The sequence below is a fragment of the Triturus cristatus genome, chromosome 2_1, assembly GCF_964204655.1.
Source record: "Triturus cristatus chromosome 2_1, aTriCri1.1, whole genome shotgun sequence".
NCBI classification, from domain to species: Eukaryota; Metazoa; Chordata; class Amphibia; order Caudata; family Salamandridae; genus Triturus; species Triturus cristatus.
The window spans coordinates 1,039,117,189-1,039,140,299 of record NC_140581.1 but is presented as its reverse complement, the minus strand read 5'-3'; the positions used below and the strand labels follow the sequence as shown (position 1 = coordinate 1,039,140,299).

At 42.2% G+C, this 23,111-nt stretch overlaps 1 protein-coding gene across 2 annotated transcripts in view; it reads left to right on the top strand.

Moving 5' to 3' along the window:
- Positions 1 to 23,111, top strand: part of LOC146866307 (uncharacterized) — a 292,597-nt gene that overhangs the window by 52,569 nt on the left and 216,917 nt on the right. For both annotated transcript variants that reach the window (XM_085640842.1, XM_085640841.1), the window contains exon 3: positions 1,344 to 1,397. In XM_085640842.1, coding sequence (XP_085496968.1) covers positions 1,344 to 1,397 — 54 coding nt within the window. The remainder of the gene's footprint in view (positions 1 to 1,343; positions 1,398 to 23,111) is intronic.

Sequence of the window (23,111 nt, the reverse complement as noted above, 5' to 3'; positions counted from 1 at the left end):
GCACAACTTTCATATGGATCAAGGCGTGAGCTGCATCGGGCCACATGGTGAATGGCTTTCCATACCTCTCTGATGAACATGATGTGTGCTACGTATAGGTGAAATAAAGCTAGATATAAAGGGGCATATGCACAAGCCCCTATCGCCACCACAACGTCAATGTCACTTTTTGTGACATTGTGGTGGCGATAGGGGCCTTGCCTTATTTACTAGGCAGCATGGCTTAACGCCTCGTAAATAACGCCCCCTTTCACGCTATGCTTAGCGTGAAAGGGCTGGGCAGTGGGTGTTGTGGCGGTCGTTCCACCGCAACACCCCTTGATTTTTATGCTGCCCCCTATGTACAAGGGCAGCGTACATAGGAGGCAGCGCCAAAATTAAGACCAGGGAAAACCTTGTCTTAAGTTGGTGAAATGAGGAGAAATGCATTATTTCACCTCGTTTTTTTGCTTTTTCCATGTGTGCTGCCTTGTGCAGCACACATGGAAAAAGCAAAAGGCCTAGGATGGTTTAAGTACTGGAATGCCATTTTGTTTTCATGTGTGCTGTATGAAGTAGCACACACAAACGTGACAAAATAGCATTTTAAGATTGTTCTTGTGCAGGAAGGGACACCTTGCTACACATAAATAATCCTTCCCTGTACGCAGACACCCTTGCACTATGGTGCAAGGGTGCCTGTGTTGGCGCTGTGTAGCGCCAGCGCAGAGGGAAATGTAAGGCTGCACCATATCTTTGTAAATATGGTACAGCCTTGCCTTTCAGAAGTGGCGGAGTGAGCCTCACTCCGCCACTTCCTCGTACATATGCCCCTAAGTGCGATAGACTCAAAGTGCATATCAGCCATTTACAGGGGAAAGTTGAGGTAGTTATTGCAGCCTGTAAATACAGATACTGCAGATGCGGTATTTACTGGGTCAATACATACCCACATATGCCGAGTTTTCCTCTGGAAAATCAGTAATTACATGCAGAACTGGTGATTTCTGCAACAAATTTGCATGGATTGCATTTTACTGCATGCTTTTCCCTGTTAACTTTCAGCGGGTTTGACCTTCTTAAGATACTGGCAAGGGAAACTGGCAGGGATGCAGCGTTCAATGAACATCTCCGAATTCCAGTGCCACTGTAAACATCGCCAGAAATCAGGGTTTGCATCGTAGTCAGAAGATAACTGGGTTCTCACAATCCAGACTGTAGAAGGATGTTTGTAATATGTGAAACTGAGGGATGGAAGAAGTTAGGGGTTTGTCATATACTGGCATAGGAGCAGTTCATAGGCGATGTATCGTTTCCATAAACTTTGACTAATGTGCCTTAACGATTTCACTTTTCTTTTGTAGACAAATTCCCTAAGACACCAACTGAAACATAGAAGAAAGCATTTTCCTGAAAAGGTAATGTACCCTCAATTCATTGTTGAGGTAATATGGCAGATTGGTAATACTACAGCACCTTACTATGGGTGAACCCTCTAGCAAACCTAATATATATCTGTATTCCGATTTTTACAATTTCATTGAGCCACAACCATTGAATAGTTCCATTAATCCTGTCTCTGAAGTGACAGGAGATGATTGCCATGCATTTAGAACATTCAATGAGTTAGACCTTTCACGAAGGCTATAAAATGTATTTACTAGTGGGGGTCTAGTCTTGCATTAGTGAGTCTAATATTTCTATAAAGGCTATGGAATCAATGATCAGATAAACTTTATTTCAAGATGTCACAACAGTTGACAAGCAATACGACAGACCTTGATCATTATTGACCCTTATTAGGTTTCCAGTTAACTGCCCTTCATGGTTGTTTGTCACTATTTCGACTACCACAATTTCATATTATGTTTTCTTATTTTTATTTTCGATTACCATAATTTCAATCTAGAAAGTATCCATACAGTTATACTTTTTTATTTATTTTATTTAAACAATGTTTTATTTCATTTTATTTTTATTTTAAATGTCATTTAATTAAAACTAATTATTTACATAAGTTATTCTTTAACTCTTTAGTGTAAACCCTACTTGTGTGTGTGTGTGTATATATATATATATATATATATATATCTCCAAAAATTCAATTCACCCCAGTGAAAAGATGACGACGCCGTGTCTTGCTAGATAACACAATTTTAATCGTCAGCTGCTGGACGCGTTTCGCCTGACCTGCAGGCTTGTTCACCAACAGTCTACAATAAAGTTCATCACCATTTTGAACACAGAAGGGTCATGTCACATGATTGAAACTACCACAATAGTATGTTAGAAGACAGACTCGTAGTCTTCACAAAACTAAACGGTTAAATGCATTAATATAACCGCTTACAAAAATACAAATTAATTAACAATGCATTTTAAACAGGTTATACATCATATTGTCCTCGTTTATACTATTTGATTTATTCTTGTTATCATGTGAATGCCACAAGAAAAAACGAGAAAATTATTTTTTTATAGTTAATGTCTCCACCCATGCACAAATATTCAAAGTTATGAACTTTGTTTTGCAAAACGGATAAAGACTATAAGTAACATTTGATATAAAGCCCAAGTGGGCTATTAACAGTGCTTTAGCCAACACTTCAAAATTTGTTGACTCCTTCTTGTGTCTTTTAGCTAAATGTCTTCCGTCTTATATACAAGATACGGGAGATTTTTTGAAACAGGTCTATGATCTACCATGGGAGGAGGATTTTGTGATGGCTTCTATTGACGTAACAACTCTTTACACTAGCATTAAACATTAAGATGGGCTAAATGCAATAAGACACTTCTTGGGCAATAGACCTGTCAAGTTTTGAGCTCATACTCAAATGTTGATCGACATGACGTCCTTCTGCCTCAAGAATAACTATTTCCTTTTTAATGGTGAATTGTTTCATCAAATATGCGGTACAGCGATGGGAACCTGCTTCGCCCCAGCTTTGCGCATCTGCATATGGGCTGGTGGGAGGAGCAGGTGGTCCAAAAGTTGTATCCTGATGAATGGCAAAACAATGTTATGCAATGGAGTAGATTCATTGATGATTTATTTGTGGTATGGAAAGGCTCAGAGGAGTCTTTAAATGATTTTATTATGAGATTACAAAACAACAATCTTAATTTAAAATTCACAAGTACAATCAGTAACTCCACCATCAACTTTCTAGATTTGTCCATTTTTATTAAAGATGGCAAACTTGAAACAGCCCTATACCGCAAACCAACAGCAGGAAACACTTTGTTGCACGCCAAAAGTTTTCATCCTGAGAACTTAATTAAAAGTATTCCCTATGGTGAGAGTCTGAGAACAATTCGCAACTGTAGTAATCAAGAGAGTTGTGATGAAGAACTTTTGAGACTACAGACTCGATTTAAAGCAAGAGGGTACTCAGAACATTGCATTAAAGCAGCAATGCTGAAAGCAAAAAAGAGATTGAGGGAAGAAATACTTTTTAACAAAAGCAACACCTAAAAGAAAAAGGAAAATTCTAACAACAGTGAGTGCAGAATGATAACCACCTATAATGCCCAACATGAAAAAGTGAGAAGCATCATGTCTAAACACTGGCATCTCGTACGAAGTGACCCAGTTCTGAGTAAAATTGTCTAAAAAAGACCACAGCTGACATTTAGACGAGCTACTAGTTTCAAACAAATGCTTGTCAGCAATGTTTTAAAAACTCCCCCCATTAAAACGGCAGCAACCATGTGGTTATCAAAAAGAGAAGGTTTTGTAAAATGCATGAAATGCAAAGCTTGTGTACATGGCATTAATACTGCCAAATACACAACCGGTTTGTCTGATAAGGAGTTGAAGATCAGAGGACACTATACATGCAAGACTGACCATGCTGTATATGTGTTACAATGCCCCTGTGGACTAAGATACGTGGGCAGCACGATCTTACCTGTTCACAAACGGGTACTCCAACACCTGAGAGCCATTAAAAATGGCGACAAAGCCTACCCAGTAGCTCGACTTTCGAGCGATACCACCAGAAAAACATTACTGGGCTGTCGTATTTTGTAATTGACTCTGTAAAATTCAGCATTAGAGGAGGGAACCGGGAGAAAAAATTGAGGAAACTGGAATCCTCATATATAATTAAACTAAATTGCAAAGTACCAGCAGGTTTGAATATGGAGGAGGATCTCCATACACATCTGTAGATTTCTTAGAGTATGCAAGCTTCTTCCCTTTATAGTTTTTAACCATTTCTGTTTTTATTTATGCATGCGGTTGCATGACATGAATATTATGTTAATTTAAAACAGATTGTTTTTTACACAGGGTGGAACACATTAGAAGGATCATACAAATTGTTCGACTGCCAATTAACTACCTTTATTATTAAGCCCACTTGGGCTTTATATCAAATGTTACTTATAGTCTTTATCCGTTTTGCGAAACAAAGTTCATAACTTTGAATATTTGTGCATGGGTGGAGACATTAACTATAAAAAAATTATTTTCTCGTTTTTTCTTGTGGCATTCACATGATAACAAGAATAAATCAAATAGTATAAACGAGGACAATATGATGTATAACCTGTTTAAAATGCATTGTTAATTAATTTGTATTTTTGTAAGCGGTTATATTAATGCATTTAAGTGTTTAGTTTTGTGAAGACTACGAGTCTGTCTTCTAACGCACTATTGTGGTAGTTTCAATCATGTGACAGGACCCTTCTGTGTTCAAAACGGTGATGAACTTTATTGTAGACTGTTGGTGAACAAGCCTGCAGGTCAGGCGAAACGCGTCCAGCAGCTGACGATTAAAATTGTGTTATCTAGCAAGACACGGCGTCGTCATCTTTTCACTGGGGTGAATTGAATTTTTGGAGATATTAACGGATTTTGCCTGATTTATCCGTACGGACGACGCGCCCTTCGTTCAGGAGCAGCGGCAGTTGGAGCTAGGCATTCAAATGTGCTTTTATATATATATATATATATATATATTATTTCTCCAAATGACGCGGCACACAGGAACATAAATTAAGGCTTTTTATTTTGAAACACTGAGTGTTTCAAAATAAAAAGCCTTAATTTATGTTCCTGTGTGCCGCGTCATTTGGAGAAATAATTAATCACTAGGGTCTGGGTCCGACCCCTACGCAGAGCACCCGCGTTTGAGCGCGCAAAGATCTCCTTGGATCACATTGTGGCAATATATATATATATATATATATATATATATATATATATATATATATATATATATATATATATATATAAATGTATATCTCATCCAACTCTGATTATTGTTTGAAAAGCAGCATGCTGTGGACACCAAAACATTGCAAAAGGTGATTTATTAACAAAAAGGCTCTGACACACTCTTTGCGTTTCGGGGAAGAACCCCTTGTTCACGAGTGGCTATGTCAATGTTCACTTCAGTCTAAATAAACATCACATGTGATAGATAAACATGGTAGACAGACTTCCGAGTTCCAGTCACTCGAAAATTATGAATATCATTACTGTTCTATCAAGGTATTTTACTCCATTTCATATATCTTTTTAGATTACTTGCAATGAGGAAAGGAAAAAATAAAAAGGAGAAATCATCCTTATGTGTTATCACATTAAACAACATATTACAATTTTTAAAACCTTATCAGTTTTGAACATTGCCTATTCACAAGCATATACAATTCTCTGCGATGCACTAGATATTACCAGCGGCACATTCTCAGATGGGCATGCTTAATAATACACTCACCTGCCTTTAAACTCATAGAGTCTTGTAGAATCTTACATCTATTTGTGTTTTAATTCATAACACCATACCGCCCTAGTGGGCAAAATCCATATATTAAGAAAAGTTCAAAGACACGTAATAATTAGCTTGTGCTTACAAATATTCTAATATGATGTTATTTTAACATAACATTTTCCATTATCTGCGATCATAGCCCCAGTGGGCACGATTCTTCACAGTTACTTCCATTGGTAATCACCATATTAGAAAAATTAAATTAAATCTTAACTACTAATGTTTTTCAACTGGGAAAGTTGAAAAACAAAAAGGAGAAAAATTGCATAAAAAATGCATAAAAAGTCAGATATAATATCTCAATTGTCTTCTTCTTCCGCATTGCAGCTTACAAGTTTTCTAAAAAAGAACAGAGAATAATACATCAGTAAATCTCAAATTCATATCACACATTAAAAATATACAAACAAACACAGACAATTAAAACAATCTCAATGGCAGCGAGGCAGCAGTATCGTTCATTAATAGTCTTTTTGACTTTAAGTTTTTAAATTATCCCCATTAGTGGGATCTTATTTGTTATTAAATGTTCTGCAGAGGGGATCATCTAACTATGGACTAAACCTATCCTAAATGGACTGACAAGTCTTCATCGCAGTTATGTCCGCAGTTATGTGCCATTGTTTGATACTGAATAATGAGCCTCGATTCAAGCCGTCTCAAGTCTTGTACTCGATTGCCTCCTCTGATAGTAACATTTATCGAATCTAACACACAGAAACTCAACAGATTTTTATTCTGGTTATGACATTTTTTTAAGTGTCTTGCTTATCTCCATTTTTTATAGCCCGTAGATGTTCCAAGACACGTTTCCTTACTTTATGAAGCGTACTTCCAATATATGTCTTTTCACAAAGGCATTTCAGAGCATAAACGTATATTCCATGTTGCATGACAGATGTTTTTTAATCACAAAAGGTTTAACTGCCGGTGATAATTTGTATTCCTTACAATTCCTGCTGTTTCTACATGCTTTACATTTTTGACAGGTGAAAAACCCTCTGATCTCTGTTTTTTTGGAAAATGGTATCTCAAGGGTTCTACACAAAGTATCTTTAAGAGATTTGGCCTTCCTAAATGTTATCTGTGGATATGCTTCCACTTCGTTCGCAATGTCTTTATCAGTGCTCAGTACCTGCCAGAATTTGCCAAGACCTTTTCTCATCTTATAAGCTTGTCTATTGTAGGTAGTGATAAACCTTAATTTCTGGTGGTCTTCATCAGACATTTTATCTTTTTTATTCAATAGGCTTGACCTGGATCTCTTTTCGACTTCTTGACTTGCCTGTTTTATGGTTGATCTTTTATAACCTCTCTGTAGGAATCTCTTAGTCATGACTTCTTTTCCCAACTGGAAACCGGCTTCTGTGCTATAGTTTCTCTTAGTACGCAGAAATTCCCCTAGAGGGATACTCTGAATCAGGGTATTCGGATGGCAGCTGCGGGCATGTAGTAGGCTGTTTCCTGCTGTCTCTTAGCGAAAAAGACTACTTTCTAGTCTATCTCCCACTGCGGTCAGTTTAAGATCAAGAAAGTCAGTAGTTTTTCTAGAAAACTGACTTGTGAATCGCAAATTGAAGTTGTTGACGTTCAAACATTCAACGAACTTACAGGCTTCCTCCTCGTGACCCTTCCAGATAATAAAAATGTCATCAATGTACCTGGCCCAAGTTATCACTTTTTCTTTAACAATATCCAACATTCTGATCACCAATTCCTCCTAATACCCTAGATAGAGACCCACAAAGTAAGGAGCAAAGCAGGTCCCCATCGAAGTTCCGAGGGTTTGCCTGAAGATCTTGGCATCAAAAGTAAAATAATTTTGGGTCAGGCAACAGGACATCATAGAGATGAGCATGTCTGTATGGAGTAAATAGGATACTGATCTCTCTCTGAGAGAATGGCGGCAAGACTGTATGCCCAAGTCATGGGGAATACAAGTGTACAGGCTTGTCACATCCATACATAAAAGACCATACTCATCTTTCCACTCAATTGTTTCTAATCGTCTTAGAAAATCTCCAGTATCTTTTATATACGAGGATAACTTTTGTACCAAGGGCTGGAGGAAGAAATCTACATACTTGGATGTGTTTTCCAAACAACTCCCCCTGGAAAACACAATCGGTCTACCAGGGAGATTTTGTTTGTCTTTGTGGCTTTTCGGATGTAGATTTAAGGCTGGCAATTTAGGATAATGGCATGCTAAGAAATTGAATTCTTCAATCTCCAATAAACCCCTATCTTTCCAGTCACTTAATTGATTTTGATAAACAGTCACGGAATTCTGTTTATCTTTTCGATTGCTGAGTTCATATTTCTCTCAGTCGGAGAGTTGGAGCATTCCTTCATTAATGTACATGTCACGGGACATTACAACAACATTTCCCCCTTCATCAGCTTTCTTTATGACTATGGAATGGTCATTTTTGAGACTCTCAATGGCAGCTGATTGTGCAAGAGAGATGTTCCTCCCCCCATCTTGTTTTACTTTGGAGAGTTTAAGAAATTCTTGCATCACACCTCTCTCAAAAACATCTATGGCATCATTTCTAATCTGAGGGATAAATATAGATTTGGGTTTAAACTCACTTCGTGCACTCATGTCTGTACATAAATCTTCATCAATTACATTCAAAACGGATTGGTCTGTGACCCTATCATCATTGGCAAGTTCATTCAACGCATATAATAAGTCACCATCACCAATACTTATACTACTCGGAATTTCCCTAGGTATTACATCCTTTTCTTCCTCTCTCTCGCTCTCTATATATATATATAGATATATATTCACTGAAAAAACCATAGGTTTCAGGGGCGTTATAGTTAGCTGGACTTTTCACTCGTACAAAACCATTGAAATTCCCCCGTTATAGTTAGTTCAGCTAACTATAACTCGCGCGCCCAGCAATGCACTGCTGATGACGTCACATATTACATCACGCATGACATGGTCAGTGACATCACTCATGACATCACTGATGACATCTCAAATGACATCACTGATGACATCATCCAGTGAATGTGTGTTTTTCTGAAAATTACATATGTCTTATATATGTATATCTCAAGGTCGATGGAAGAATAAATGGGTATATAAGTGTCTAAATGGATGATTTGTTTTTGAAAAATTGATTGTATAACTGACTGATTAAGTGTAACTTAGTGAATACATGGCTTAGGGGCATATGCATCAACATTAGCATTTGCGATTCCTTATTAGCGAAAAATAAGGATTCGCTAATAAGGAATAGCAAAAGGCTATGCATGTAGGAATCGCTATTCAAATAGCGATTCCTTAACTTTCCTTAATTGCTACTAGCAAATAGCGAGTAGCAATTAAGGAATGCCGTCCCAATCATTCCTATGGGCCTCCAGGCCAATAGGAATGAATCGGAGATTGCATGAGCAAATAGCGAGTACCAGTAGGTTCTCGCTAATTGCTCATGCAATTTCAAGGGTGCAAGGGTGTCAAAATGACACCCTATAGCACCCCTGAAAATGATATGTGCACATATGTTGCACACACACATGCTCTAAGGGCATGTGTGTGCGCAACATGAAACTTTGAAAAATGCACAAAAGTGCATTTTTCAAAGTTTTTGCAAATTACCATGCAGTTCATCTTCATGGTAATTTGCTCCCCCTATTAGCGAAATCGCTAATTTTTTAACTTTGATGCATTGCATTTAAGGAATCTCACTTTGGGATTCCTTAAATGCAATCGCTATTTAAGGAATCGGTATTTAAGGAATCCCTATTTAAGGAATCGGTATTTAAGGAATCCCTATTTAAATAATCGCTATTTAAGGATTCCTTAAATAGCGATTTCTGCTTTTGGGTTGATGCATTGGGATTGGGTATTTTTAACTTAATACCGGGAGCTATTAGCGAATCGGTATTTTACCGACTGGATTTTGGGTTGATGCATGAGGCTGTAAGTGAGTAATGTTTAAATGTGTAAATATCTGTATCAGTCTCTCACTTTGTGTATAAGTGGCTGCATGGGTTGGTGAGTAGCTACATGAGTGTCTATATAGGTTATTAGTTGTTTTTTTGAATATCAGTATGAGTGTCTGAGTGTCTGTATGGTTCGGTGGGGGGTATTATGTAGTGCATAGGTGCATGAATGAGTGACTCACTGTTTGCATGTGTTGAAGACAGCATGTGTACAGGACTATATGGGTGGATGAGTGTGTGCATGGGTGTGTTAGTGAGAGATAGACTGTCTCAATAGTGTCTTTATGAGTAACTACATATGTTTTAAACTAGTATATGTGACTATTGGTGTATATAAGTGAGTATATGTGAGAGTGAGAGATTGAAAGAGTTCCTGTATGAACAAGTATGTGTTTCTATAAGTGATTGTTTAAAAGACTAAGGGCCCGATTCACAGAACTAACTTAAGACAAAATCCTAAACTTACTACCATTTTGGTATTCACAGAAGGCACTTACTCATTTTGGTATTCACAGAAGGCACTTACTCATTTCGGTATTCACAGAAGTTAGGAGTCCTAACTTTAGGACTCCTAAATGCCTTCTGTGAATACCGAAAGTCTTAAAATTAGGATTTTTCTCAGTTTAGTAGTAGTAAAGTTAGGACTCCTAAATGCCTTCTGTGAATACCGAAAGTCTTAAAATTAGGATTTTTCTCAATTTAGTAGTCCTAAGTTTAGGACTCCTAACTTTAGGACTCCTAAATGCCTTCTGTGAATACCGAAAGCCTTAAAATTAGGATTTTTCTCAGTTTAGGAGTCCTAATTACACCTACTAAACTGAGAAAAATCCTAATTTTAAGGCTTTCGGTATTCACAGGAGGCATTTAGGAGTCCTAAAGTTAGGAGTCCTAAACTTAGGACTACTAAATTGAGAAAAATCCTAATTTTAAGACTTTCGGTATTCACAGAAGGCATTTAGGAGTCCTAAAGTTAGGAGTCCTAACTATACTACTACTAAACTGAGAAAAATCCTAATTTTAAGACTTTCGGTATTCACAGAAGGCATTTAGGAGTCCTAAAGTTAGGACTCCTAACTTCTGTGAATACCGAAATGAGTAAGTGCCTTCTGTGAATACCAAAATGAGTAAGTGCCTTCTGTGAATACCAAAATGAGTAAGTGCCTTCTGTGAATACCAAAATGGTAGTAAGTTTAGGATTTTGTCTTAAGTTAGTTCTGTGAATCGGGCCCACTGTATGTGTAAGTTTCTGTAGAAGTAAGTGTGGTGGTGTGTGTATAACTGTATATGCAAGTAAATGGATGTTTGATTCTTTATTAGCATGAGTGACTATGTGTGTGAGTAACTCTATGGATGAGTGGCGTTGTGTAACAGGATGTATAGGTGTGTGAGTACATATGATGAGTGAGTACATGTACGAGTGACTGTATAGGACTGTTGGTGAATGAGTGGATGTGTATGTGGATCTTAGAATTACTGAATAGGTTGTTGTAACTGGTATTGGTATGTCCATTGTTTTGAACATTGTAGTTTCTATTTTTGAATGTGTGTATCAAAGGTTATATTAAGGGAAGAGGAGGTCTGCCACTCTATCACAAGGATGATGTCATCAGTGATGTCATTTGAGATGTCATCAGTGATGTCATGAGTGATGTCACTGACCATGTCATGAGTGATGTAATATGTGACGTCATCAGCAGTGCATTGCGGGCGCGCGAGTTATAGTTAGCTGAACTAACTATAACGGGGGAATTTCAATGGTTTTGTACGAGTGAAAAGTCCAGCTAACTATAACGCCCCTGAAACCTATGGTTTTTTCAGTGAATTTCTAACGTTTTTTAAATGCTAATTCCTAACTGTAACGTGCCTGAAACCTATGTTTTTTCAGTGAATTTCAAAGGTTTTTTAAATGCTAATTTCTAACTATGCCTACAGAGATAGGACATGTGAAGAAAGAAGAAAAAACGCACAGAAAGAAAAAAAAGAAATGCAGAAAGAAGCAACAGAAGTCCTCAAAGACGAAGAAAAGTGCAGGAAGAAGGATAACGTGCAGAAAGAACAAACAGAAGAGCAGAAAGAAGCCTTGTTGCAAAATCACCTTGTACCCTAAACTTTTTCAGACGCATACTGGTGGTAACTGAGTCTGACTAACCAGTCCTAGAGCCAGTGCTATGTTAAAAGACACTCAGAATACAGTGAAAACACCTACATACACTAGGGAACACTATGCGTTGGGGTCCCCCTGTGATCAGCATGACCTCCTCTGTAAGCCCCTAGTATATAATAGGGCAGGGGATTAAAACTACCTCTTAAAACGTGCCACAGGGCGTGTTTGCACACGTCACCTCAGGCCCCGTCCCCTCACTTCCCCACTGTGTAAACACGCCCTGTGGCTGTTTTAAGTTGGGAGATTAAGTCCCCTTGAATCCTGAGGGTCCCTAGAGTCCAACTAGACCACTAGGTACCTCCAGTAAGCGCCACAGAGCTGCGTTGCAGAGAGATGTAAAAAGGGGCATGGCCTAGACCACCTCTATGCAACGCAGCGGAGTGGTGCTTACTGGAAGCACCTGGTGGGCTAGTTGGCCCCCAGGGTCCCTCAGGATTGAAGGGGAATTATTTCCCCAACTTAAAACGTGCCACAGGGCTTGTTTGCACACGTTAACTCAGGCCCCGTCCCCTCCCTTCACCACTGTGTAAACACGCCCTGTGGCCGTTTTTAGTTGGGAGATTAAGTTCATTTGAATCCTGAGGGTCTCTAGGGTCCAACTAGCCCACTAGGTACCTCCAGTATGCGCCACAGATCTGCATTGCAGAGAGGTGTAAAAAGTGGCACGGCCTGGACCACCTCTCTGCAACGCAGCTCAGTGGCACTTACTGGAAGCACCTGGTGGGCTAGTTAGCCCCCAGGGGCCCTCAGGATTGAAGGGGAATTAAATCCCCAACTAGGGCGTGTTTGCACACGTCACCTCAGGCCCTGTCCCCTTCCTTCCCCACTGTGTAAACATGCCCTGTGGCCTTTTTTTAAGTTGGGAGATTAACCTCTTCGCTGCGGCGCAAATTCTGCCGCAGCGCTGCCGCAGTGCTGGACATTCCATGCCTGGGCATGGTCATGACGTCTCCCGGCCATCGTCCGCACACGCTCTTCGTGACTCATGACGGCCGGGAGACGCCATGAGCATGGAAGAGGTTAAGTCCCCTTGAATCCTGAGGATCCCTAGGGGCAAAATAGCCCACTAGGTACGTCCAGTAAGCACCATTGCAGAGAGGTGTAAAAAGGGGCACGGCCTGCACCACCTCTCTGCAACACAGAGCATTGGCACTTACTGGAAGCACCTGGTGGGCTAGTTGGCCCCCAGGGTCCCTTAGGATTGAAAGGGAATTATTTCCCCAACTTAAAACGCGCCACAGGGCGTGTTTGCACACGTCACCTCAGGCCCCATCCCCTCCCTTCACCACTGTGTAAACGCGCCCTGTGGCTGTTCTAAGTTGAGAGATTAAGTCCCCTTGAATCCTAAGGGTCCCTAGGGTCAAACTAGCCCACTAGGTACCTCCAGTAAGCGCCACAGAGCTGCGTTGCATAGAGGTGTAAAAAGGGGCGTGGCCTCAGAACACCTGTCTGCAACGCAGCTCCCTGGTGCACACTGGAGATACCTGTTGGGCTACTTGGCACTCAGGGACCCTCAGTATTGAAGGGGAATTAATTCCCCAACTTACAACTGGCCAGGGGGCGCGTTTGCAGAGTGCTGCAAGGAGGGGGCGTGGCCTCCAGCGCGATGCCGGTCTTTTATTTATTTTATTTTTTTAAGAAGGAGGGCTGTGTGGCCCCCCTTCTTTTTCTAATTTACTGGCCCTGGGGACCCCATCCCCCAGGGCCTGCACCCTAATTTTTTTTGTTGAAAAAAACTAATTTGGCCCTCCCAAGGCCTTAATCGGCCCCGGGAACCCCAACCCCTGGGTCATGGCCTTTTTTTAATTTAAATTCTTTAGGAGGGGGCTGCGTTGCCCGCCTCCTCAGGCCACTTATGGCTCCGGGGACTCCATCCCCCGGGGCCGGCCTTTGTTTTTTATTATTTTAAAAATATATATATTTATAGAAACACCTAGGACATGCTGGACAAACCGTATGTACCTATCACCATGACAATTTGCGTGATATTCATTAAATGGCGACTATGCATAGAATGAATCCACATGGAATGTATTTACACCGCTAGTGAAGCTCTAACGTGTCTGACGCCCTACCGTGCCTAATCCCGGCGCCCCTGCCGGTGGGTACTCTCCAAGTAGACACCCTTGTCGTTTATTTATACAAACATGGGTAGCTATTGACGGGCACATTTAATATACACGCACACATTCAAAGGGGATTCGACAAAAATTCAACCAAACTATGCAAGAAACCACCCTCACGGTTAATAAAAAACACATCCACCGCCGGATGTGTAATACTTTTTATTTTACTCTCTGGAAAGGAGACGAACCTCACTTGAGAGTCACAGCGTGCTCCTGGCTGAGCCCAATGCTGTGTTACACCCACCAGTGCCCGCCGATTGCCTCACACCACTGTGTTGTATTCCACCAGCTAGTGCGTATGCTATGACACTCTCTAGCCCATGTGCACTGTAACACCACCCCGTGAATATGTCATGCCACACTTGCCTTCGCACGGGTTATATTGCCCCATCTAACGTGCCTTCCTCGATGTGTATGTTATAACGCACAGCGCTATGTCATACATATTACAATCTGGGATCCATATCTTTGTCACAGTGCATATGCAACGTTACACTCCCCAGCACATATTTTATATTACAACTTTAGAGACTAGTTATGTTACACAACACTGCCCTGTGCATATTACACTCCAAGGCGCATATCGCATAGCACGCGCTAGTGCCTGTGCTATCTCGCGCTCTCCAATGAATCTGTCATTGCGCACAATGTATTGCATATTATATTTCACGCCCCGGTTCATCTTATATCACACTTTTTGGTGCATAGTTTATACCATATACTACATCTAGTTTTCATTTTCAATCGTGGTCTCAGGACTATGTTCTATATAACACTGCGTCCACCTACCCTTTTCACGGGCATTACATTTTGTGATGGGGGTGGAGGGTCAGGGGGTGTTTCTGCCAAGTGAGCCCGGAGTCACAGTCACAAACGTCCCCTTATTCCTGAATAAAAGTGAGATTATGCTGCATACTTGTTCACATTTTAAGTAGTTCGCACAGACACACATTTTAAAAACAATAAAGTTCCTAATACCCACCTTCTCTGAACAGTTAGCTTGCTGCCCCATCCACCTCCTCCCTATCCTCTGAATCCATGGACAAGCCTCCTCCCTCCTGCCATGCATGGTCTGATGTGCTGCCACTGCCCTCCATTTAGCATGATGTACCAGTCCACTACTCCTGCCCTCCATTGCCCAATTTTATGACCCATCATTGACCTCCTGCTTAGCCTCTGTGCTTAGCTTGCTGCCCCTATTCTCCTTCCCCCTGCTCTCCGATGTCTTTGTGTATGCCCCTGCTCCATCCTTTTTGCCCACTATGTTCCATGGACCTGCCACTCCTATCTACTCTGAGTGTTCTGTTGAGCTGCCACTCCCCTCCCACCTGCCTAGCATTGTCAGATGACTGTAACCTGTCCTTGCCACCTCCACCCTGCCTGTCCACATGCCATGCCCCTATCCCCTTCCTCCTGTCCTCTTTGGTCCATTTTACTGCCACACCCTTCTGCCCTCCCTGATCTGTTGTGCTGCAACTGCTCCTCCTGCCTGCCCCGCGCGGTCTGTTGTGAGGCCCCTTCCCCTGAACTCTCTTGTCTGTGCCCAGGTCCTGACCCTCCCTTCTATCCTCCATGGTCCTTTATGCATGCCCCTGCACCCTCCTTCTTGCCCATCATAGCCATTGTGCTGCCACTAACCCTCCCGCTTGCCATGCATGGTCTTCTGTGCTGCCATGGCCCCTCCCACCTTCCCTGTGTGGTCAGCTAGCTGCCCCTGACCCCCTCCCACCTTCCCTCCATGGTCTGTGTGTATGCCACCATAGTCTCATTGTTGCTCTCCATGGTGTGTCTTGTTTCTAGTGCCCATCCTGCCTGACCTCCATGGTCATCTTGCTGCTCCAGCCCTGCCACCTTGCCCCCAGCCCTCTGTATCCATCTGCAGACCCCCTATTCCCTCCCTCCTGGCTTGTCTGTTCCATTGTAATGCCCCTGATCCGCCCCTCCTGCCCTTTATGGTCTGTTATGCTGCAGCTTTCTCTCCTGTCTGTCCATTATGGTCAGCTAGCTACCATTGCCTCTTTCCTATCTGTTCTCTGTTGTCCATGTGCATGGTCCTGTCCCCTCCCTATTGCTTTCTATGGATTGTTGTGCTGCACTCCCGTCCCGCATGCGCTGTGTGGTGTATTGTGCTGCTGCAAACCCTGATGCCTTCCCTGTAGGGTCAGTTTGGTGCACCTCTCCATGTCCCTCATGTCCTCTGTTATCCGAGTCCATGTCCCTACCCCAATTCCTCCTGCCTACCATGATTCAATGTACCATACTTGCGAACATTTTGAACTTGGTAATAGGGAGAATTTGAAAAAAAACTGGGGTTTTGATTTTCCCCTTTGAGTTACATTGAAAAAGAGGAGATTGTAGACAGGAGACAGATCAAATAAAGCCCATTTGAGCTTAAAAACATTGGACGTTTCCTGGCTGAAACAGGACTATTGGCATGTATGGTTGTACTACCACTGCCTCTTCCTTCTGCCCACAATGGTCTATTATATTGCCACAGCCTCTCTTGCCAGTCCTGTATTGTTGGTTTGTTGCCCCTGCCCCCCTTTCCACTGCCCTCCATAGTCTGTTGTGCTGCCACTGCCCTTCCTGCCTGCCCAGTGTGGTCAAATTGTTGCCTCTGCACTCTCCTACCTGCCTTCAATTTTCAGAGTCCGTGCCCCTGGCCTCTGCCTCTCAACAGTATCCCAATGAACAACTAGATTGCCAACATTCTATATTTATTACAAAAGTGTGGAACGCCTGACGTCATCTTGATGCAATCAAAACTGTAATACCTAGAGTATTTCCTTTAGAAATTACATATATGAGAGGGTCTTATTTGCATCAAAATTATGGTTAGTGCTCTAAAAAACTAAAATGAGGACATATTTTCTGAGTTTTCAAATAGCGACAAAGAACTTTTAAATTATTTGTAATCTTTATGTTTTTTTATCCAGTTGACCACTTGATTAAATGTTGCACCTTGGCGAGAGGATGTGGTGTTACTTCCAGAGCTGCAGACTTTGCAACTGGGGAACCAGGTTGGAGTTTCTGCTTCAGCTCAACATTCTGTGATTGTGGTCAAATCACTTAATCTCCCCATGTCTACTGTTGCAGGGATTCTGCTTATACACAGAACTATGCGTAGAACCCCAGGACCTCAGTGAGTTGTGGTGTACCAGAAACACACCTCAGAACCCAGAACCCAGTATCCGGCTAGCATAAGTGTCCCATTTGTTATCCGAGATTTAGCTCGGCGGTCCCAATGAAAAGACAACCCAGAACAAGCGACTCAGTACATACTCAGGAATGGTGGGAATCGGAAATACCTGTTCGTATATTATTCTCACATCAGTCCACAACAAGAATCAACAGAGACACGGTGAAAATAAAAAGAGTTTATTTTTATAGACCACGTGTCCTAATATGCAGTACTTTGGCTAATACAAGCAGACAAATGATTAAAATCAAAACCATCAACATAGTTACAATTCCATAGAATATAAAAGGGGTGATCATGTTATAATGACAGTGGATACTACCACTTTCCCTTTACTAAGAAGCTAATATTATTATTAGACTAACAGAAGGTCTCTTAGGCTTGAATAGGGGACCCCATACCTCAAAGATCAGCTTAGTGAAATCACATCACAGGAGCATCAGGAGTCTTCTCGCAGGAAGGCTCGTCTTCGGTCTGAATAATAAACATGATGTCCGTGATATTAAAAGCACCAACTTTCAGGTATGTGCAGCTGCTCGTGTGTTATGACTAAATAGTGGGTCGATCAACCTAGAGTGGAAAACATGCATTGTGTAACAACTCAGACTGTTTGTCACATCGTGTGCAGACCAAGGTCGCTTCGCAGAGCTCGGGATGGTAACAACAGATTGCTCTCGTGTGAGGCAAAACTCGAGTCAGCAGTTCGTTTAAGCAATAACATGTGAACGCAGTGTCGTGTGCAAAAGCAGCAAGATGGCTTTCTAACTTCTAACGTGGTTATGCTAACTTAACAATGTATGTACGTATTAAGGGAGTCCTTACTACATGCCCCCTTGATCGAAGCACTACTTAGTATGCAAGAAAAGAGAGAACGCAGAGTTCAAGCGCGACAGAGCAGAACAAGGCGTATCCAATTTAAAAAACATTGATCAGTTCAGGCAAAGTCCGAACAGGAAAAAACCAAAAATGGAAAGAAAAAACAAAAAACCTCAAACGTGCCGTGGGGGGTGAAAAAAGGAAAAAATGCCTCACCGGGCAGAAGTGCAGACGTACAGGGACAGTTCAAGACATGTGAGGAAAACACAGTGGACAAAAGTTCACTCAATCCATGAAAGTATATGCAGCATATGTGGCCACTGCTTCCAGCAGAAAATCATTGGCACGGCCACTGAAGGTTTCAGCCATCCAGTTAAGTAAAGAAAAGGAACATACGTGTTCTTCAATTAGCGGAGCCTCTAGCACCATCAGAGGGCAACCAGCGTGTACTTCCAAGTAACTCATATCCAAGAAGTCATAAGCCGCTTTCACGACGTCCCAATTACCCAGGATACCATGCGCCGCACCGCAGGCCATAATCCGAACGCCAGAACAGGCAGACTCGTGAGACACTAAGGGCCTCATCAGTCGATCAAAATCCGGGTCCGGAGACACCATGTTGGTTAAGCACAAATCCATAGGCCATTCAAAGGGACAATCTAGGCAGTGGAAGACAGGTTGCACGCAGGTGAAGTAGGAATACCGGAAGGATAATCCATATGCCAGGCTCAAAGTCGCCAACGGCAGGACACCATAGTAATCAAGCATCCTGTCACGAAGAAGCTGCAGACGGGACAGGCTGTCGTGTGGCACAGAAAGAGCAGCCATTCCGCAAGATGAAAAGTAAAAGTAGCACACCTGCCACTAGAGCCAGAATTAACGGGACACCTCCAAAGACGCTGGAGAAAATAGAATGAAAAAATGCCGGAATCACACCAAAAATAGTTTGGAAAGAGGTCACGAGGCCCGAGCCCACAAGTTTAAAAAAATGAGCCAGGCCAGTCGTGGACGAGGCATTGAAAATTGTTTGGATCAAAGCTCCAAAATGCAGGGGGAGGTCAGTATTCAAAAGCACCTGTACCTCGGTGCGCGTATTTGCTACGTGAAGGACAAATGTTTCCCGGGAGGAAGTCAATGGCACCTCCTTTTGGGACAATAGCGCTCTTATTCTGCTCATCTTGTTGAACTCTGCTTTCAAGGTTGGAATCGAAGGCCAGATGGAAGCATCCAGCCTCCCATGCGGGGGTGGAAACAGGACGTTATTGCAGCAGACAACCCTCTGTGTTACAGTTACTATATACGGGATCCCTACTAACATCCCGCAGCAAGCTTCATTGTTTAAAATTAAATAACTACCGTTTGCAAGCAGCGTGAAAGATGGCGTAATCACTGGTACCGGGATACCTTTGAGGACGCAGGCCAAATTCGGAGCGTGTACATTACAAGCACCGTGCAATTGAATGTGCCTACATACAACAGAATGATCAGGTGACGTTGTACATTCTTCTCCGTTGAGATAAACCTCAGCACCGTCCCTCGTACATCTATACGTAAAGGGGAGGGACCACACTTCATGTATGAAAGCGGTACCCAGCTGTTCATATCTACCCAGAGCATAGTGTTTCATACAAGAGGTAAACTTAAAAAGCGCAAACGGTAGAGTTATCAATCCGTGTAAGAGCCACACAGCGGAGTCGACTTCCGCAACAGAAAAAGGTAACGGCTCCAATTTCTCAATATGGAGCAAGGAATATGTAGCATCCTTCATGGACATGAACTGCTGTTTGTCAGTAAGGTTAAAGGGAAAAAATAACGATGTTGTATTCAGATAGTCCCAAGGGACCTTCCCTGCCTTCAATGTTTGTAATGTCCATGCAAACTGCATAACAGAATGCAACTGGTTTTGACCATGATACAACACAGACATATCATCCTGCACAATATCCACAATTGAAGAAACAATATTATCTAACGTATAAATGCGAGAAGAAAGAGTGTTAATGCTGTTATCAATAACCGCTAATACTTTTTCCATATTAGCCTGATCAATAGCTCTCAATCTTGAAGCTGCCTCAATTTGCGTCAGTTTCCATACTTCGTTGTAAATAGCATACGCCCATCTCTTGGATCTGCCACCCACAGGACCTTTAACAAAATCATTCAAATCTATTTTGTCATGTAACTTTGATAAATGAACTTTGACAGATGCCAAGGTGGAATGTCGCAGCCAGGACTGACATAATTTCCCTACAGAGTATGTAGTTACTGTATGTGACGACTCAAACCGGGGGTCCACGCGATCTTGAGTATACCCCGGTTTCAGTCCTAGAAAACGACGTTGACAAGTATCAGAACTGCTTTGCCAAATCAACCATCCCTCACTATTAAATTTCGAAATATTGAAAGACGAATTAGAAACCAATAACTGCAAAGCAGGAAGGGACAGATCTGTGTGATTATACCAATTTGGGTAAGCACCCAGATCCGGCACAGAAGGCGAATTTAGTTTTTTAGAAGTGGCCAATCCGAAACAGGTGGTTTGGAAGATGGTTGCATTTAAAAACAACATATGATTTGGTACTAGACAGGCACGGTGTAAAGCTTCAGTTCCCTGAACCTGCCACGGTTTGGAACCCCAAACCGACTTAAGATCAATAGTAGCCTTCCATAGATCATAACCTTTGATTGACAACTCATCCATAAAGGACTTAGAATATAGCAATTTGGTGTGTGTCAGTCTAACCTTGGAGGCAGACTCAGGCTTAACTTTAAAATAAAAGGATGCCGGGGCTGAAACACCGAAATCAGTAAAATAAGTAAACTTATCAACTAATGTATGTGAACTGCCAAACGAGGGGGTGGGACAGTGTTCCCACTGTGTAAAATTTACAAAATTTCTAAACGAATTCGATTTATGCAGGAAGTGATTGCCATAATGTTGAAAACAATACTGTTCCGCATAATTAGCCGCATTTTCATACAAATCCTCAGCATCAAAGGCGGCATAATATTTCAAATCTGAAAACAGTGCTTCAATGGCGTGCACATCCCAATCATCAGAACGTATGTTCTGTTTAACTACATCACCCATAGAAACACGAAATACATTAGGCACATTAATGACCTCTGTAGGCCCATGAATTTGAAATTTAACTGCATCCCATGCGATTCCATCCATGACGGGCCAGGCAGTAATATTCACAAAAGTCTGGTCCCTTTTCATGATGTGGGATGAGGAGTGGGGGGCCAAAGTTCCATTGATAAGTCTAATTGTCGATCTCTCTTTGAGATAATGGCCATCCACCAAACGGAAGAAAACTACAACAAATCCAATGGACATGAACAAAAAAATACCAAAAAGCATCAACCAGATGTATGTTCAAGGGGCAATCAAAAAATGTTTTTTAAACCAGCTCACAAAAACAGCAATGTTTGATGGGGGAGTTGAGGGCAAAGAGTTAGTGTCAAAGGAAAAACGGGACTGGCCAAGTGCTGTAGATTGTAAAACAGGCGAAGGTCCACATGTAGGATAAGCATACTCAGTCTCTTCGGGCAAACCACCAGCCGGTGGTATCAGCAAGGGATCAGTAACTGAATGCATCTCGATGGCAACATCAGACAAGGTGTTAGAAGCAGGAACCAACATTGAAGTTCTTTGCATTGTCTGGCATGAAACTGCCGGAGTCATACTAAGAAGTATCGGCCACTTGCTGAAGTTTGACATTGTCAATAGAGATGTACCTGTTTTCTTTGCGACCAGGAAGTGGAGGTAAAATGACTGTTCTTGTACCCTGCACTCCAAGCACTGGAACTGGTGCACGATAAGAGGGTCCGAACTGCTTCTTGTTCTCCACCTTCTCACGGACCAGATCACCAACTCGGGGTAGCCAGCCGACTACCGGAATCTGAACCTCAGCTTCAGACGTGGAGGGCAAATGTTCTTTCGAAAGAGAGTCTCTGGCTTCTTGTAGAGTCTGTAAAACAGCACAGTGATCATCTACGTCAAAGGGTGCGGTCGACGCCGCAATGTCTAGACCATCAAGGTCTGGAACAAACATTCTGATTCCGAAGAGCAGCATGTACGGGGTCCGCCCACCCAGAGACCTTCTAGGGAGATTATTAAGTGCACGTTGGACGTTATACAAATGGGCTAGCCAGTTCCGGCCCGTGCCTAAAACACGTGCTGTCAATGATTGCTTTAAGTCACGGTTCATTCGCTCCACCACACTATTACCCTCAGGCCGGTAGGGAGACGAAAATTTGACAAGGACCCCCAAATTTTTCATAGCCTCCTTGTAAGCCTTAGAGGCGAACGCAGGGCCCTGATCAGAATGGAAGGTACCACACGCAAAAGTTCCCACAAAGACACGCAAATCCCTGATGACAGTACGCGAGTCAGCACTCCTTTGTGGCCATACCCATAGAAAACGTGTGCACGAATCCACTGCAACCAAGATGTACTTGTACGCAGTATCAGAAGAAAAAGGACCGCAGTGATCTAAATAAACACAACCAAATGGCTTATTAGAGATGTACAGCTGTGTCTGTGGTGGGCGCGCAACAGTAGAAGGTTTAATCTGTTGGCAAATGTCACAATCAAGAACATAAGCGCGCGCTTGTTTATATAAACCAAACCACCAGTAACGTTGTTGTAGCAGAGATATTGTAGCTGACACACCGGCGTGGGCTGACGCCAACCCCTCGTGCGCAGCCAAGATCAGTGCTGGTCTGCAGTCCGCGTTGGGAATAATTCTATCGCCAACGTCGTTAATCCTCACTAATGGGACGTTATCAGGACTTAAATGATAAATATACCGAGAGGGAAAACCCTTCGGGTAATCTCCTCCCTTCTCTGTAGCAGCAATAGCTGCCAAGATGTCATCATCAATCTTACTTTTGGATCTTGTAACTGCTGCCACTGCTGTTTTCGCTGCCTCGTCAGCTAAGCTGTTGCCGACAGCATGGACACCAAGCCGCTGGTGACCAAGAGTGTGTATAACACTCACGAGAGGGAGACGGTCTTTAAAGTCTGCCACCCGAACCCAAAGCGTTTTATGCTTAATTGTGCTACCTTTAGT